The sequence below is a fragment of the Malus sylvestris genome, chromosome 17 (genome assembly GCF_916048215.2).
Source record: "Malus sylvestris chromosome 17, drMalSylv7.2, whole genome shotgun sequence".
Taxonomy (NCBI): Eukaryota; Viridiplantae; Streptophyta; class Magnoliopsida; order Rosales; family Rosaceae; genus Malus; species Malus sylvestris.
In genome coordinates this window covers 27,594,433-27,612,414 of record NC_062276.1, presented here as the reverse complement: position 1 = coordinate 27,612,414, position 17,982 = coordinate 27,594,433, and the positions used below count along the sequence as shown (strand labels likewise).

The following is a 17,982-nucleotide window of genomic DNA, read 5'->3' as shown; positions in this document are numbered from 1 at the left end:
TAATTTCTCGTTTAGTTTTGAAATATGAAGGAGAGAAAGGAAAAACTTGATGCTTTCTGCAAGAGGAAAGCTTTCTGTGTATATTGATGATTGTGGCTGCCACCATCGCTCCCATCATCAATCTAGCACTGTTTTGCTTTGGTGATGGCGGCGATGGTGGCAGAGGCGTTGGTTGTGTTAACAATGGTTTTGAGGGTGATGGTAGTGGAAAATGTGGTGGTGCTGGTGGTGGCGGCAGGGGCGATGGTGGTGAGATGATGAGACGATGGAGGAGGTGGTGGTGGCCATGGTATGGTGGAGTTGGTGATGTTAGTGGTGGTGGTGGTGGTGGTGGTGGTGGTAGTGGCGGAGGTGCTTGTGGTTGTGGTGAGACATTGGAGGTGAAAAAGTGGTGGCCATGGGGTTGATGGATGTGATGGTGGCGGCGGTGGTGAGATACGGTGGAGGTGGTGGTCGCCATGGTTGCATGGGCAATGGCAGTTGATAATGTTGTGGTGGCAATGGTAACAGTGATGGCGGCATGCATGATTTAATTTATTTTAGTTTTTCTTAAAACTCAACTTTATTTTCAAATGTATATATCTTTCTTGTCTTTTCATACTCGAGGTGCTTTAAGTGCTGTGGAAGCATGCAGAATCCTCGAGGTGCTTAAAGTGCTGCGGAAGCATGCAGAATACTCGAGGTGCTTAAAGTGCTGCGGAAGCATGCAGAATACTCGAGGTGCTTTAAGTGCTGTGGAAGCACGCATACCCACCCTTTGCAGAGAAACAGAGGAAGACAGTCGAGACTGATCAATTGAGAAATCAGAACCGAATAATCTCTGGGGCGGCGGCGATTCGACTGACAGACAGTTGCGATTAGCGCAATGGCGGTGACAGAAGGTGATGTTCATAGACAAGAAGAGTACTTTGACGTCCTCACCAAAACCGGCCAGAAGACCGGCATTTCCAAGCCCAGGCAAGCAGAGCTAGTATTTTTTTTAATTGATTTAATTATTTTCTTGTAATTTCTGGAAAACAAACGGAGTATATTGTGGAAGGAAATGATATGGATTAAGCAAAGTAAGTGAATCAATTACAATTATCAAGTAAATTGAAACTCAATCGACCAATTTAGATAAACTCCAACCCAATAGTTTTCTGTTTTATTAATGTGTATGTATGTAAATGTTGTGCTTCTGATTTTTAAGAAATTTGTGCTGATAACCCATTAGTTCTGAATGTTTAGATTCAACTGTATATGTTTTGTGGTATAATGAATGTTATTGATGCTCATGTAGGGGAGATGTTCATCGAGACGAGGATTACCATCGAGCTGTTCATGTGTGGATTTTTGCTGAGAGTACACAAGAGCTGCTTATCCAAAAGCGTTCCGACTGCAAGGATTTGTGGGCGGGACGGTGGGATATCTCAAGTGCTGGACACATATCCGCTGGTGATTCGTCACTTACAACAGCTCGGTACAAAGTTTCATTGCCCCTACCTGTAACATACTTATAGCTTGTACTTACACCCGTTGCTATCTATGAACTTTTGTTTGATAATAAATTTGTATTATTAAAGGTACATGTACAACCGAATAGTTTTTTTTAGTTGTTTGTTTTTGGATTAAAACTTGGAGCTTTCTGAACGGTGGTCACTAAAACACTAAAACACAATAATGTATGTTTCAGGAGGGAGCTTCAAGAAGAGCTGGGTATAGTACTTCCAAAGGACGCATTTGAAATGCTGTTCGTTTATCTTGAAGAGTGGTTAGTAGGTCAATTCCTTTGTTCTGTTGTTGGATATACATATTTCTTTATCTAACATATTTTATCATAAACTAGTTTTCTTTAAAATATTGCTACTACTTGTTACTAGGTCTGCACGTTTAGTTTTTCCATTTTGTGTTAAGTTGGAATCTGATGTGCGTAGCTAGACATCTTCATTGTTATTGTAATTAAGAATTAGTTCTGGAAGGTGAGATGTTATACTTGTGAAGTTGTTGGAGTTGTGGAGGTCTTAAGCAGTTTAATGTATCTCATAGGATTCCAGTTTTGTTCCATCCAGAATTGACAGGAGGTAGAAGTGTCACAAAAATATATATGGAAATCAAATTGATAGAAGACATTGTATATTAATATGTTAACTTACGTTGTGTTACAATTTGAATGCAGTGTGACAAATGATGGAAAATTCATTAACAATGAATTCAATGATGTATATTTGGTAACAACTGTGAATCCAATCCCTCTCGACGCATTTACTCTTCAGGTGAGAAGAAGATCTGTCGGTTACATTCTCTTTAAGACAGGAAGTATGGCCATAAGAATTATTGATCATTCTTAGAAATAGTTCAAAGACTAGGGGTGAAAAGTAGTAAACTATGATGATGATGTTTTGATATTTGTTGCTATGTGCCTATGTAGCCATAGAAATTTTCACGAGTATCCGAACATATTTGCATTTCTGTTTAATGACAGGAAACGGAAGTCTCTGCTGTTAAATATATTTCTTATGAGGACTACAGAAACTTACTTGCTAAAGAAGACCCTGATTGCGTCCCCTACGACGTAAATGGGCAATATGGTCAGCTTTTTGACATAATTGCACGGAGGTATGCTGTTAATAGTAGATCAATATGTTCATAAATGTGAAAACAGAAAGACAAGCCATATCTCCCTATCAAGTTCAAATTTCTCAGATATTCACTACTTCCTTATGTCTGTTATTTCATATTAAATTTAATAAAGGTACAAGGAGAACACTATCGGTCGAAGTTTAACACTACAAAAGCAACTCCAACGTTATGCTCCTGTTTCCCTCAGTGCCGAGGTTAGTTCCCTTTAGTCAATTACTCAATTCTTACATCTGTTATTCTTTTTGTAAATTATTTCTTTGGTTTATTATTCCTTTTTCTTCTCCACTTCATTTGATTTAGACAATTCTGTCATGGTGCAATGATTATAAGTTTTTGTCTGAAGTTGGAAAGGCAAAATGATCGTAAGTTTTTGCTTCATCCTGAGTTTCCAAGAAGCTTCATCTTGTGTTTTAGTGATTGGGATTAATTTGCTTATGCCAAAATCTGCATTTGACTTTTTTGGTTGCACTGGGTCTGGGTGATGTGAAATATGAATTATATAGGTATTATTTCATGTGCATACTGCAGAAAAGGCATGCAAGGGCTTTCAAAGGCATTGATCTCCTTTCGTAAACCTTATGGTTGTTGAATTTGTTCATTCCATCCAATATTCTGGGGATACAAATGATTTCTTGGCTAGTATTTATGGGCTGCATACCATTCTTTCCACTTTCTGTAATTTGTAAAACCAGTACATGCAAACTGTGCAAACCAATTTTAAAGTTGAGTAAAAGTATAAGAAGTTCTTGTCTAAAAGGTGAACACTGAACAGTATTATTACAGATATTTAAGCAAATGGTGTAATTTGTTTTGTCGCATTTCTATTTAAACTTCATGTCCAGAATATAGGATATTATACACTTTTGATGTTGAAGTTCCTTTCCCCCACTTTCCCATATTTTGTAATTTGTTGGTGTCCTTCCGTCTTCTTTTAGTTGGTTGGGTCCTTGAAGTTAAGTTCAGCGTATATTGTTTCTTTGTTGCAGTTAACAGGTCTTACAGAGGCAGACAGGGAGGCCCTGGTGTTACTGATTAAGGCTGCAGCAATTATAGATCAAATCTTTTACCTTCAGGTTGTATAGACTCGTACAGAAATACATGCATTGTTAAATAACTAAGCAGACACTCCGATCTGTGTATTTGTGCTGTTAGGCTATTCTGAATCTCTGATGCATAATGATCATTGATATGCATGAAAACCATGAAGTGTGATGCTGTTTCATGGTACATCTGACTATCATCAGTCGGGTGCATCTGCACTCATTTGTTGGAACATATTTTGCACTATAATTTGCTATTTTCACACGAAAGTAAAAATGCACTAAATGAGCTAGGCTGTATGAAATATCTTGTAATTTTCATGTGTTGCAGCTAGTTTGTTACGCACATTTTTTTCTTTTCCGTTTTTTTTTAATCCTTAAACAATGTTGAACTGACCATTTCTGATTTTTTCCACTCCATTTTTCTAAATTTACATTTAGGTTTGGTGCTGTAATCCGGTTCTAAGGGATTGGTTGAAGAAGCATGCGGATGCATCACAGTTAGACAAGTTGAAATGGATGTACTACGTTATTAATAAGAGTCCATGGTATTTATTTTTAACTCAGTGCTCTTTCAGGTGTATGCACATGCCATTTTTACGTACATATATACCATATTGTGTGTGTCTTTGGTGTGGGTATGCTTGTGTAATTTGGGAAGTTACTACTTGAGTAAGGCTTTGGGCTTTGGTACAATTGATTCAGTGGAAAAATTCTGCAGGGTTGTTAAATTTTCTGGTTATGTGAAAAATTGGGTTGCTTTCCTTTAATTTTGTACTGAATGTGGCTTGCTTGTTAAAACTAAATTTTGCAATTTCTCCTTTAGTGTGATGTGATTCATCTTGGCAGAACCAAAGTTGTGTACTGAATGTGGCTTGCTTGTTTAGTTTTCTTTGTTTTGAATGGATGGACTTCTTGTTCACCCCCTTTTTTCTTAGCTTCTCCCTCTGTAAAATCCCTGTTTCCTTTTAACAATGAAAATAAAAATATTAAGTTCGTTTTCTATGAACAGGTCGTCCCTTGATGAAAATGAGGCATTTTTGACAACTGCAGATTCGGCTATAAAGTTGCTTCCTGAAGCAACAAAACGGGTTACTGGGTGGAAGGGACTTGAATACAAAGCTGCGTTTCCTATGCAGAAACCTCCTGGCGCAAACTTGTATCCGCCAGACATGGACAAAGTGGTATATTGAATGAGCTCATTGTATTATAGGAAATATTTTTTACGTTTGTGAAGACAAAAGAGTTTCTTTCGGTGTAGGAATTTGAATTGTGGAAGAAAAGTCTAACTGAGGACCAAAAACAAGCTGCAACAAGCTTTTTCACAGTTACTAAAAGGCAAAGCGAATTAAGTCTGGATTCATCCTTGTATGGCTGTACAGATGAAAGCACAAGTCATTCAGTGACATCCACTCATGATCTATATAGTGTTCCTTTCTCCCAAGAGTATAATGCTTTCCTCACACAAGCAGCTGAGTTATTGCATAAAGCCGGTGAATTGGCCAGTTCCCCTAGGTATGAGTTTGAAGACTATCTTTTTTTAAGTTGTTTCATTACTGAATCTGAGGTTAATAATTGTTTATGAAATTTTCACTGGTTCTGTGTGGGTTTAATTTACAGGGGTTTCAAGCTTTACAATGTATAAGTAAATCAGACGAGTCCAACAAAAATCCCTTGATATTTTACTGTGATATATGGCTTTTATGTCCCTTGATGTCAGCTATCCCTTAATATTTGGCTGTATGTATGGCTTCTTTTATGACTGGTATCCAGCGGTATATCACAATGAAATATCATGGGACAAAAACTTGCCCTCTATATGTAAAGGAATCTGTCATTTGTATCTGTTGTTGTACCTCATAAAGCACGGTTCTTTCTTTTTCTTTTTTATCAGTGAAACCTCTGTATTTAAACACATTAACTCATCATCCATAAGTTCTTAACGTTAAATTAGAGTGAGTTAGAGTGAGAGACATTAAGTTTGATTCTTTGCAATTGCAGTCTCCCAATTTATAGTGAATTCTGCATGTTGGCCTCTCCAGTGATGGGAGGAGGTCCACACGCGAGGGGAAATGAGAGTATGCTAAATACTGATGTTGGAAAAAAATTACAACTACAAAACTTGACAGTGGTCGTGCTAAATATTATCTTTGTACAAATATTAACTTAATCTTTTGTTTGCTATGAAGTTTGAAGAGATTTTTTCACAGCAAGGCTGATGCTTTCCTTTCAAATGACTACTATGACTCGGATATAGCCTGGATGGAGTTGGTTAGTAGAGTATTTAATCTACAATTTACAATCATGAATTATATTTCAGTTATATGGTGTTGGTTATTCGTTCCTTCCTATAAACAATTTTTCCATGAGCTACTTTATTAATATGTCGAAGTTGCTAGCGTGCAGTTTATATGGTCTTATTATTGGTTTTATAGCGTAAATGAAGAGGGTCATATAATTGCTTATTGTTAATTATTTTCTATTTAATTTAACAAGAATATCTAGTTTTCTAAAGTTGCATTGCTTATTCCTGTGCTGAACAATGGGGTTATATCTTGTAATAAGGAATCCCCTATTATGTTGCCTGCTGACAACCATTTTTTCAGTAATGATCACGATTTTCTTTCTTAATGTATAACCTAACAGCAATAAAATAAATTCGAAACCAGCGGCCCAGTGGAGGTACTAACAGCATATCTTAACTTTATCCACTAGAAATACATTTTCACCCCGCACTTGCCTTCAAATATTTGACCATTCTATCCCGCTTAAATGACCCAAAAAATTGCCAACAGACTACAACTTTACAAAACTTAAGCTTTTTCCCACCACAAAGCACAGTGTTTCTCACTAAATAGTTATACACAAGACTGGGTGAACTATGAAGTCACCATACTCAACCATGTTTCTCGGAACAACCTGTACCATAGTCTCAAGAAGACGAGACAGTGAAAGCATGGAAGCTTTCGTGATTTCCTCTTGTTATTTCCTTATTGTCTGTAAATTCTTAAGAGCATAAACTGTTGAACTAGCCTTTGTTTTTGTCTACTGTTCTGTTGTAGAACTCTAAGCTGGATGTTACTATTGGTCCATATGAAACATATGAAGATGCTCTTTTTGGATACAAGGTATTTTTTATGTGGAGCACCCTTGTGTTTTGAGCTTCTGCATTTATCACTTTGTATTTTTAAATGTGATCAAACTGACATACTGCAAATACAATGATATTGATCTCAGATTTCAATTCTTTTTTTTTTTTCATAAAGTTTTTTATACTATTCATTTTCTTGCATTTGGGCATTTATTTTCTAAAAGGACATATTTGGGAATTTAAGTGATGTAGCATGGTAGTAATTTTCGACCTTTAGATGTTATTGAACTGCCTTTTATTTCAGGCTACTTTTGAGGCATTTATTGGAGTTCGGGATGACAAGGCAACTGCTCAAGTAAAGCTTTTTGGTGACAATTTGCAGGTACTGTTGTACAAACATTTTCTACCAGAGATGCAATATCTTACCAAAAGTGCATATCTTACCAAAATAATAAAGATCCTGACAACTTTGTTATTCCTCCTAACCATCCATTATTACTATTTTTATAAGGTTTTGGAACAAAATCTGCCACTGGACAGTGTCTACAAGTCCAAAGATGTGAAATCTGCTCCTATTCGAGTCATCGATCTTATTTACAATGCCGGAGTAAGTTTTGGAACTCTGATATATCTTTCAAGATGTTCTAATCTATGGCAACATGCAAGTTTTTCATCACAGAGGCACAATGACTGGGATTATGGTTTTCCCTGCTTCTAACCCTATACTGTTGAGCCAAATAATCAATGAAAAACTGTTTGGAGGGTAGAAAATAAAAATATATACGTCTCATATTTTGGTTTGAGTTTCACAAAAATCTACCAATCACAAGTAAAATTAGTAGTGGCTTGGGTTTTAATAAAATAGAGGTCAGAGTCTTCTTGACCTGTGTTTAATAATATATTATACATATGCAAATTGATCTGGTTGGTGAAGTGACATTGACAACTTCAAATTTTACCCCAGGATGTCAAGGGTCCTCACACTGTTGCTTTTAATCTACCAAATGACGAGCGTATTGTAAAAGATCGAGGAACATCAATGGTCATGCTTAAGAATATCTCAGAGGCCAAGTAAAAATTTCCTTCCCACAGATGAGTATCCATTATTGCTTTTCCAAATTTTGATCTGTTGTGTTGGAATGGTAATATCAGAACTACCCATGCTAAATCAGGTTCAAGCACATTCTTCTGCCTATAGCCGATGTTTGTATCACAAAGGAACAACAGGAACTTGTAGATTTTGAATCTTTCTTCACTCACATAATGTGCCATGAGTGCTGCCATGGGATTGGACCTCATAGCATTACACTTCCAGATGGTAGAAAGTCAACAGTGAGATTGGTGAGTGACATCACTATAAATTATCTAATTTACTTGTTCACTATAGTTTGGTTTGACAACCTTTGTGAATTGCATCGCTGCGAATAGTAAACCAAACAATTCTTCAAAATAAGGTTCAGTATATCTAGCAGAACAGAGTTTAATAAACTTTTATTGTCAATTTTATAGTAATTGTTGCTGGTCAATGCACATTAAAACTTGAGGTTGATTTCCTAGCTCTACCTATCTTACTACAGAGAGACATCGAAACATATTTGAGAATTAAAGTGTTGCAGCAAGAACACTTTGTTAAAGTCCAGTTTCCTTGCAAATTCCTTGAAATCTTGTTTCCTTGCAAAACCCTATTTGGTTGCTTAAGTTTAGTTTGCTTTTTACAGTTAATCGTGGTGGCGGCGCAGGTGATGCCCACCTTAGTTGACTTTTCGTAAAAACACGTGGTGTCTTCATATTGTTGAGGCATGTGATGCCTATGTTGTTGAGGTGTTAAGGCACTTTATGTCATCACCTATGTACGTGCATGATGCCCAGTTGTTAAAGTGGGCAATGATATTTCTAGCCTTCTTCAAATGGAACATCTTGCATCAAAAATAAAAAAAAGAAGGAAATTTCGGAAGTTCTTGTGCTTCTTCAAAGTTCTTGTGCTTCTTATTATGTTTCTAATGTCATATTAAACAGTTTAAGAAAAATCAATAAAAAAAGAAGTAAATTTCGGAAGGTTAAGTACATAAGTGTGCACTGTTTTCTTAATGCCAAATCTGATTTGCCCTGTGTCCCTTTCATCTCTTGATAAAGGAACTGCAAGAACTCCACTCAGCTCTGGAAGAAGCAAAAGCTGATATAGTTGGCCTTTGGGCATTGAAGTTCCTAATCCACAAGGTGAGTGGCGATTAATTTGGTTGAGATTGCTTCGCTTCACTTTATCTCATTAGTGGGATAGTTTGGTTTACAATTTTTTTTGGGAATTGTTATTAGCACTCCAAAAATCTCATTCTACATTCCAAACTTTCTATATTAGGAAAGAAAAATACACTTGTGAGGAGTGTAGATTGAGATTTTTGGAGTGCCAATAACACTTCCCTTTTTTTTTGTTCACACAAGTGCATCTTTCATTGGTATTAATTATGTTATCATCAAGGCAAGTGGCCCTCTACCACATTGGTGCAGAGGAGTGTTGCCCTTGCATGACTGTGTGGGTTTGAACCCCGTCGGCTCTCTAATCTAACAAATCTATCGTTTGACAAAAAAAATTCTGTTATCATCAAGATGACGCTGGACCTCTGGTTGATTGAGTCATTTTACCTTTCATTTTAGTAATTATTAATGAAAATTTTCTTTCTCATAAGAAGTTGTGTTATTTTCACTGGTACTCATAACTTCATAGTGTGGTGGCATACAAGCTGTGTTCTAGTGCTTATGCTAGTTGAAGTTCCAATTGTCTCTGTCTTGCTGGTTCCAGGACATGCTCCCAAAGAGTTTATTGAAGTCTATGTATGTTTCTTTTCTTGCTGGATGCTTCCGCTCCGTACGGTTTGGTCTTGAAGAAGCTCATGGGTAAGCTAGTAACTCACCCTCCTCTAGTCAACTTTTGTCACTTGTCAGCAAGCAAATTATACTATAGTAAGCATCTAGCATGTTTGGCCACCAAAGTATCTTATATTTTATATTTGCAGAAAAGGACAAGCGTTGCAATTTAACTGGTTGTATGAGGAAGGAGCCTTTATTTTGAATGCTGATGAAACATTTTCTGTTGACTTTACCAAGGTATTACTTCTCAAGTTCTAAATTTCCTCCTTATGCCCCCTGAGATGACACATCAAGGCCATATATATAACTACTCCTTTGTTTTGGTAAAAGGTTGAAGGTGCAGTTGAGAACCTGAGTAGGGCGATACTCACCATACAAGCAAAAGGTGACAAGGAGGCTGCAAATGTACTGCTTCAGAAATACGGCATAATGACGAACCCAATAAAAGTTGCTCTGCAGAAATTAGAGAAAATTCAGGTACGGAAGGCTACTTCGATAAGCTTGATCCAAATATGAAGAATTATGGCACTTGTATGCATATTATTAAGCTGATATTTGCAAATCACTGGCATTATTAGACAGAAATTTCTGGAAGACATTTTCCCAGTTTTCATTTGATCAAGTTGACATTTTCCCAGTTTTCATTTGATCAAGTTGACATTTTGTGATTGTATTTATTAAGCTGCATTTTCGCATTGAGAAATATTCGGTGATTTGCATTATGTAGTTTGTTTTTGGCTCCCTTGTGTTCTTTTTAAATGTTTGGAAATCCCATACAATGGAAAATCTAAAACTGAAATCTGTAATCCAAAAAGATGCTTTAAGTTTCTGTGAATCATATGGCAACGTCGTGCAGTTACTAACGTTTTCTTATTTGCATAGGTCCCCGTGGATATAGTTCCCACATTCCCGGTAATAGATAAAATATTGGAGCAAAGACAACAAATGGGTGAGTCTCATTACCATCTTTCAAGGATGCTTGTAAATGGCAACATAATTCCTGAGCTAATGACAGAACGCAATATTTTTTGTCTTGATCCCCCATCTTATTTTTCTTCCTCTACCTATTGAATATATCAAGTATCAACCAATCTCCTAATTTTTGTACTGTGAACTTGCAGATCATGAGACAGACAAGGCTTCGATGACTTTTTATCTCCCAGTAATCTGGTTGAGTGGTGCGATAATTCTCATTGCTCTGCTCTATGAACTCCTCTTGAGTTTGGGGACGCATGGATAATATACGGACTTGACCTACACACAACATGAGGGTGAGTACAGACGCGTACATGATTACTTTTTTATTTGGTTGGTTACTTGTGGTACATTATGGATGTAAGATGGTTAAATAGATGACAAGTCGCATGTCGCACCAAATGGTAGATTGCGTCGAGTCTGGTATGCAATAAAGTCGAGCGACTCAAGTCATTTTCCTCGTCTGAATATAAGTGTGTCCTAAGCTGACATAAAACTGTGTAAGCATGATTGATTGATCGTAGGATTAATCTTGCCCTCGGTTACTAATGGTTTTTTTTTTTTGTTCTTTTGGGATTTTAAATTAATAGGTAATACTGAGCATTTGTCGATGGAGGAAGTTGCTGGCATACATGAGGGATTTAAGCTCATGGATATAAACAAGGGCAAGATTCCTGATGGGGATCTTCATATTATCATGGAAGCTGTAATAATCTATATGCATGTTCGACTAATAATTAGTTATGACCTGTGGGCTAATAATAATCTATATGCATGTTCGACTCAAAGGATATGAAACCTTCTTGTTTGAATGGCTTTGTGTATTATGTTACTATTTTAAAGATCCATATAATGCTACAGATAATAAGAAGAGGGCTTTCTTTTCTCTTAAACGGGGTGATGTTTTAAAGATCCATATATGCAGGGGACACTTATTCTCTATCAACATGAGGCTGAAGGTTTAGTTTATGTTTTCTCCTTTTTGTTTCAATTATGAGGCTATATTTTATTGCTTTCGAGTCCATTCACAACAATTTCAACAAAAATAATATATAACCAATAAAATTCTCACACTTTATACAAATTTAAGATAAGAAATAACATACATACCTCCACAAAAATTTTTGGTTATGAAGATGCAGAGAGATTTGGGAAGATGGAGAGGAAGAGATGGAGACCAAGTGGACTGCCCTAGCCTCCAAAATAATATGAAAATAAAAAACCTTTTGGTTTTGGGTTTTCAACGTACAACCCTAGAAAAAATTGGTGCTGGTAGTTTTGGTGATTTTATAAAGTGTAATGGCATTTTAGACTTTGCAAATTAAAAAATAGGGATAATTTTGGAATTGAAAAAAAAATTCATTAAGGGGGGCAAAGTGTTTCCCTTGTTATCTTTGTGCAACACTTTTAGGAGGAAGCACCTCCTAGGTGCTTTTTAGAAAATGTTTCTTAGTCCTTCTACTTCTAGGCTTCTAGCTAAAAGTACTTATAAAATGTTTGTCAAATGACCATTTCTTTTAAACTGAAGCGCTTTTACTCATTAGGAAGCGCTTTTGACTATTTCAAAAGCACAACCAAACGAGCCCTAATTGAGATATTCAGTCTTGAACTCTTGTTTATTTTGTTTGATTTTAATGAATTCAGACGATTGGAATATGAAGGAAATAATGTAAAAGGAATGGGGGAAAATGAGAGGGTGTTGGTCTTTGTTCATGTTTACATGCCAAGTACCGCCACATGTGGCTGGTTATGCCTTTGACATGTGCGTTCACCGTCGCATGTGACATCCCAATCCAATAATACATTATCGTGTGTAAAAATTTTCATAGCAATGCATACCATTTTTCTTCTCATGGATTGCACAATGGAGGGTCGAGATGGTTGGGGTTGGTCGGGAAAGATGGGTGCTGGGAAGGTTTGCAACTTATTCTTTTAAAATGATTAAACCTTTTTAGAGTATGTTTGGTACTCTACTTGAATCCAACTTTTTAAACTCAAAAACAATTTTCAAGTTTTAGTCCTTAAAAACTTGTTCGGTAGGACTATTTTCAAAAACTGAACTCAAGACTAGCTCAAAAATATAGTCTATTATCTAAAAACACAAAAAGTGAGTTTTTAGAGTTTTAAAACTTAAACTCACTCCTTTTTTTCTCTCCCTCCTCCCCTCTCACTCCAAATCTATCTCTATCTTTTCTTCTTTCTCTCTCCCTTCTCTTTTTTTTATTTTTAATTTTTTTTTCCTTTTTCGTTTCTCCTCCAATCTACTCTTTTCATTCTCTCGGTTTTTTCTCTCACTCCTCTTCCTCTTTATCTCCTCTGATTGTGAAATCTCGTCCTCGGAATTTCACTATTGACTATGTATTTTCCTTATTAAATTTCGTATTTTGGGTTACATTTTTTTTAAGTTAATTTTTAATTCCGTAAATTTTAGGAATTTAAATCGAATAGTTATAAGGGTTTGAATTTTTGCAATTAATCTTTAAAATTCGTTGACCTTTCGAGGTCACAATTAATGTTTTCTAATAGATCTCGAAACCACGAGTGCATAGGCGAAAGCCGTTAGCGAATCAGGATTATAACGAAAAAGTTACGGACATGGAATCGTTTTACTAAACTTTAGATTATAAATTAATTAAACTTCCACTTTGTGGGAAAGAGACCCAATCAGATATAAGTCATTGTGGACCAATCAGACTAAAGGAAGGGACCAATAAAGGGGGAAAGAACCAATCAGGAGAAGGGAGAGAGAATGACCCATTCCCGTCGACCTATCCACATGCAGCCAACCCGGTTTCGACCTGGAGTGGTTTCCGGTCACTTCTGCCATTTTTCAGGCCAAATTCACCCATCAACCACCTGCAACCTTTTCCACAACCTCCCCTTGACCATTCCTGCCCAAGATCGAAAGGTTTTAGGTCAAAATTCGCGAGGAACTTTAGCGGAGCACTAGAGGTACTCGATGACGATCCCGCCATTTCGGCGAGTTGCACCACCCATCACCACCCTCAATCTAACCCCTTTGGACCCAGGAACAAGACCCAACTAGTTGTAGGGCGGCGGAACACCGAGGAGGAAGAATCGAAGCTCACCATTTCTAGGGTTTTCGACGGGTGCAAGCTAATTTGGGGCCTTTTTCGACCAAAAATTGGACTTGGCCACATGTATAAAACTTGTTCCCCTCATCAAGATCTTCATTCTGGTAAAATTTGATAATATTTGGAGTAGGTGACTTTTCCAGCTAGTAGGGGAGGCCAGCGGCCACGTGCGGCGGTGCGTGGGCCGATACCCCACCTGACCATCCTAGGCTAGTTTTGATGCCCTAATTCCATACTTGACATCCGTTTAGTGAAATCCTGATGTTTTAATATAGTTTCGTAATTGACTGCCTAGTTGGCCGTCACTTGATTATTATGTGAATTTAAGATCTCACCGTCAAATCGTCACCAAAATTTAATACATAATAGTATGTAATATTTGATAACATTGGAACTTACGGATTTGGAATCCGATGTACGGATCTTATCGAATTGGATTTCTAAGTTTGTAAAATCAAATGTTGACTGCCACTTGAATTTGCGATTGGCGGAGATCTAACGGTTGGGTCGTAATGAAGTTTTAGTATGTTGTTCTAGAAGCATAATGTGGACTTTGGGAAGTTACGGATCAGAAATTTGATAGGCGGATCTTCCGGGTTAGATTTCTAAGGTTGTGGACCTTACTCTCGACCTTGATCGACAATTGGCTTTTTAGTTAACCAGCTCAAGTTCTTCTAGCGTGTTGCTGATCTTAGAGTATTGTTGAGATTCTATGGAGCTTATTGGGCTCAGCATGGTGATGTGTCTTCCTTGATTTACGTACTGATGACATCGCATTGTGTTATGCTTGTTTATTTTATGTGATTTGACTTGTGTATTGAACTTGTTGTGGAGTGTGGTTGATTTGTATGTTTGGCTTGATGTGATAAAATGTGAGGGCTAGGAGTGGACCATGAACCCATTGTCATGGGATTTGTTGCTTCAAGACTTGTTCACATATCGTATCATTATTCCATTTTTTGTTTCGTTGAGCTTTTGTATTTTGAGAACTTGTTTCATGTCTTCTTCTTCGAGTGTTGCTATATTTCTTGGACTTCCGCTCGGTTCTGTTGAGTGATCTGGAACTGGGTTCCGTTGAGGTTCCGTTGAGCGGTCTGGTTCCCTGCTTTTTCTAGATTTCGTTGAGAAGTCTGGAATCCCTCGTGATCCGTGATTCTGTTAAGTGGTTCGGAATCGTATCCAGCTTGGGTTTCATTGAGTGGTTCGATATGCATTGTACTTTGCGATTCTGTTGGGTGGTCCGGAATCGTATCCATTTGGATTCCGTTGAGAGGCCTGTAATCCCTTCTACTCCACGATTTCGTTGAGTGGTCCATAATCCCCTTTGGTGTTTTGATTTCGTTGAGCGGTCCAGAATCTCCTTTGATGTCTTAGTTCCGTTAAGTGGTCCAGAACCCGATGTTGATGTATTTCGTTGAGTGGTCTGAAATCGCATCATTTGACTTATTCATTTCTTGGATTTGATTTTAGCTTTAGAGATGTAGGCTTTGGCCGAATTGTGTCACTCTAGCCCTACATTTCGGTGTATGGTATGTGTTATTGATTGATGTGATTGTGGAATGATGTTGGTTGTGATTGTTGTCATTATGATTAGACTCGTTGATCAATGTGGCTAGAGATTATGTTGCGCTTTGTTGAATGTTCCTCGTGATGTTGCACGCCTATTGTGTGGTATTATGTTGAGACATAGTGATTTATGTGATAATTGTTTGAGGGTAGTGAAGGACAAACAACGAATGGCTTGATCCCTGTTTAGGGTACGTAGGCAGTCTAATGATGAGGTTAGATGCAGCCATAAAGTCTACGAAAAATTATTACGCATTTGGATCTCGAGTTGTGTTTTGCCCATATCCCGGAGGCGAGGTATGTTTGAGATACGGGTATTTGGTGATGTCACGTGTCGATTCTAAACGTATGTCGGGATCAGGACGTGACAACTTTTGGTGGTATCAGAGCTTAGGTATTAGATGCCTATACCTTTACCTTAAAGTGAGGAAACCTTGGGTAGGTTATGGGTAACTAGACCTTGACATAAGCAGTGTGGGTTCGTCTCGAGTCTTATTTATTCGCTTACACTAAATTCTTTTTTTCTTCAGACGTACGATGATGACTCCACATGGTTCTACCCAGTAGATAGGAGATAATGTTCCTAATAATGACGTAACTCCTGGTACTGATCAGGAGGCTAGCCACGACTATGGTGGACCGAATTGTGTTTTTCGAGCAATTGAGGATTTGGCTCAGCTTATGCAAGCTCACATTTGTGCGACTTCTGCTAGTGAGAAATCTTTGTATAAAGAGTTTCGCACTCACCAGCCACCTTTATTTGATGGTTCTACTAATTCGTGGACGGCTAAGTCTTGGATTAATCAAATAGCCAGGATTTTCACCGTTTTACGTTGTTCATCTGAGGAGCAAGTAGATCTTGCTGCGTATATGTTGATGGGCGAGGCGTACGAGTGGTGGCAGATCACTCGTCCTGTAATGGCAACCGGTGGGCCCATTACTTAGGAGCGTTTTTAGACGGCATTTTACAAGCAGTACTTTCTGTGAGTCTTTTCGAGATGAATTCGAGGCAAAGTTCGCTACTATCAAGCAGGGCACAGATACTACTGCTTAGTATGTGGCTCGCTTTACTAGATTATATCGTTTTTCATAGCCTTTCCCTGAGGAGAAGAAGACGAATAAGCTGATTAGAGGATTCAAGCCAAGTATTCGAAACCTACTATCGGTTCAGGGATTGACATACATCTTATGCTCATGTTATCGATCGTGCACGCCCTGCAGAGATTAATGAGGAACGTGATGTGTTGGAACAAATCCTATTTTAACATTAACCCTAGACCACAATCAGACATAAGGGTAGAAGACAAACCTGTCGAAGCATTCATAGTAGTACCATATCAGTAGTTTCAGGAGAACGCATTTGTGCAGCATAATTGTCGAAGCCATCGTGGTTGTAAAAAAACTCTTCTACTTACTTAGAGACCTTTATATTCTAATGGTGATAGACCCCTTGAACATAGAACCTTGTCTCTGTGAGCAGGGAATTCATTTTATATAGATGCAATGATAGCCAACTTCTATATCTATCGTGGAGGGTTGGTTATTCACCCATTGCACCCAATCCCAACCGTGTATGGAGCAGTTGTGATTAGTGCTTATTTTCAAACGCACATTGGAAATATATTCCTCAATTATAGGATGTAGCTTTACACGTATTCAAACTCTATTTGATTTGTATTACCAACCTATTACTTCTTCTTTATCCTAACTAGTTGAGTCCACATAGGATTCTTACATGATGCACGAACGAGTGAGGATCAGAAGAAGAGGACCCGGTCAGAGGGTCAGAATGAGAGAGAGAGCTATCATCTGGAGAGATTCACGATGGTGGTGGAGGAAGGAAGAATGGAAGACGTGGATGGGAGGCTACTGTGCTAAGTTTGAGAACTAAGTTTGAAAGTGAGAGAAAAGAGGCCACAAGAACAAACAGCCAAAAAGTGATATCCATTAAACACCCAAAATGGGGCTACAAGAACAAACAACCAAAAATGTAAGAAAGTAAAGAAAAGGTGATGTCAATGCAAACTAGGAAACATAAAAGTCAGCCTACACATACAAATAAAACACCACCATCATCACTAAGATTTCTATTCTGATTAAAATAAATACAAGCAAATCCATAGGTCGGTTTAGTTAACCAATATCCAAGAATTACATAAACTGCTCGTCAAACCGACTTTAGTCAGTGCAATTCATTTTACTCACCGAAAAAAAAAAACCAAACCAAACCAAATCGTCGGTACGGTTTAGTCATCTTGTGTTGGTTATTACAAGGAAATTTCTGATTAACTTGACTTAGAGAGTAGACTGACTTTAAACATCAATATCAGCAGCCAAGTTTGAATAGGCTTTTTATTAATTGGCAAGAAAATGATGCCCTGACCAAATACCTTTGACTGAGGAGCTATTGAACAATTATTTGAGGTCTGGGAGTTTAGGCATCGTAGACTAAGAAGCACAAATATCTCGAGGAAATTGAACAACGATGTCAGAATACCTTCCCAAAGAAAGTATTGTCCATATTTTTCTTAGGCTTCCCGTCAAACCTTTGATTCAGTTCACCTCCGGCTGCTGATCTTGGAACTCCATCATTCATTAACGCACACCTCAACCTTAACCAAAACAAAACCAGCAATAACACCCCTTCCATCCTTCTCAGGCACTGCCCTAAAGACCCCACAGTTGAGCGTTATTCTCTACTCTTAGACAATGACTCCTTCCTAGAACACTC

At 37.7% G+C, this 17,982-nt stretch overlaps 2 protein-coding genes across 2 annotated transcripts in view; one reads left to right on the top strand and one right to left on the bottom strand.

Annotated features, from left to right (window-relative positions):
- Positions 1-17,982, bottom strand: part of LOC126611283 (uncharacterized) — a 63,011-nt gene that overhangs the window by 31,061 nt on the left and 13,968 nt on the right. The gene's annotated exons all lie outside the window — the stretch shown is intronic.
- Positions 731-11,483, top strand: LOC126611276 (nudix hydrolase 3-like). The gene is made up of 23 exons (XM_050279488.1): positions 731-957; positions 1,280-1,459; positions 1,673-1,750; positions 2,156-2,252; positions 2,462-2,595; positions 2,732-2,813; positions 3,606-3,692; positions 4,101-4,207; positions 4,672-4,843; positions 4,921-5,174; positions 5,849-5,930; positions 6,722-6,787; positions 7,055-7,132; positions 7,262-7,357; positions 7,715-7,821; positions 7,923-8,091; positions 8,884-8,967; positions 9,548-9,642; positions 9,762-9,852; positions 9,946-10,092; positions 10,498-10,564; positions 10,737-10,886; positions 11,181-11,483. The coding sequence occupies exons 1-22, from the start codon at positions 866-868 to the stop codon at positions 10,853-10,855; spliced, it is 2,484 nt and encodes an 827-aa protein (XP_050135445.1). The 5' UTR covers positions 731-865; the 3' UTR covers positions 10,856-10,886; positions 11,181-11,483.

Excerpts from the sequence above, each read along its gene's own strand:
- LOC126611276 (XM_050279488.1), top strand. The coding sequence starts at position 866 with ATGGCGGTGACAGAAGGTGATGTTCATAGACAAGAAGAGTACTTTGAC. Across the intron at positions 958-1,279 it reads ACCGGCATTTCCAAGCCCAG|GGGAGATGTTCATCGAGACG; the intron begins GCAAGCAGAGCT and ends ATGCTCATGTAG. Across the intron at positions 2,814-3,605 it reads CTGTTTCCCTCAGTGCCGAG|TTAACAGGTCTTACAGAGGC; the intron begins GTTAGTTCCCTT and ends TCTTTGTTGCAG.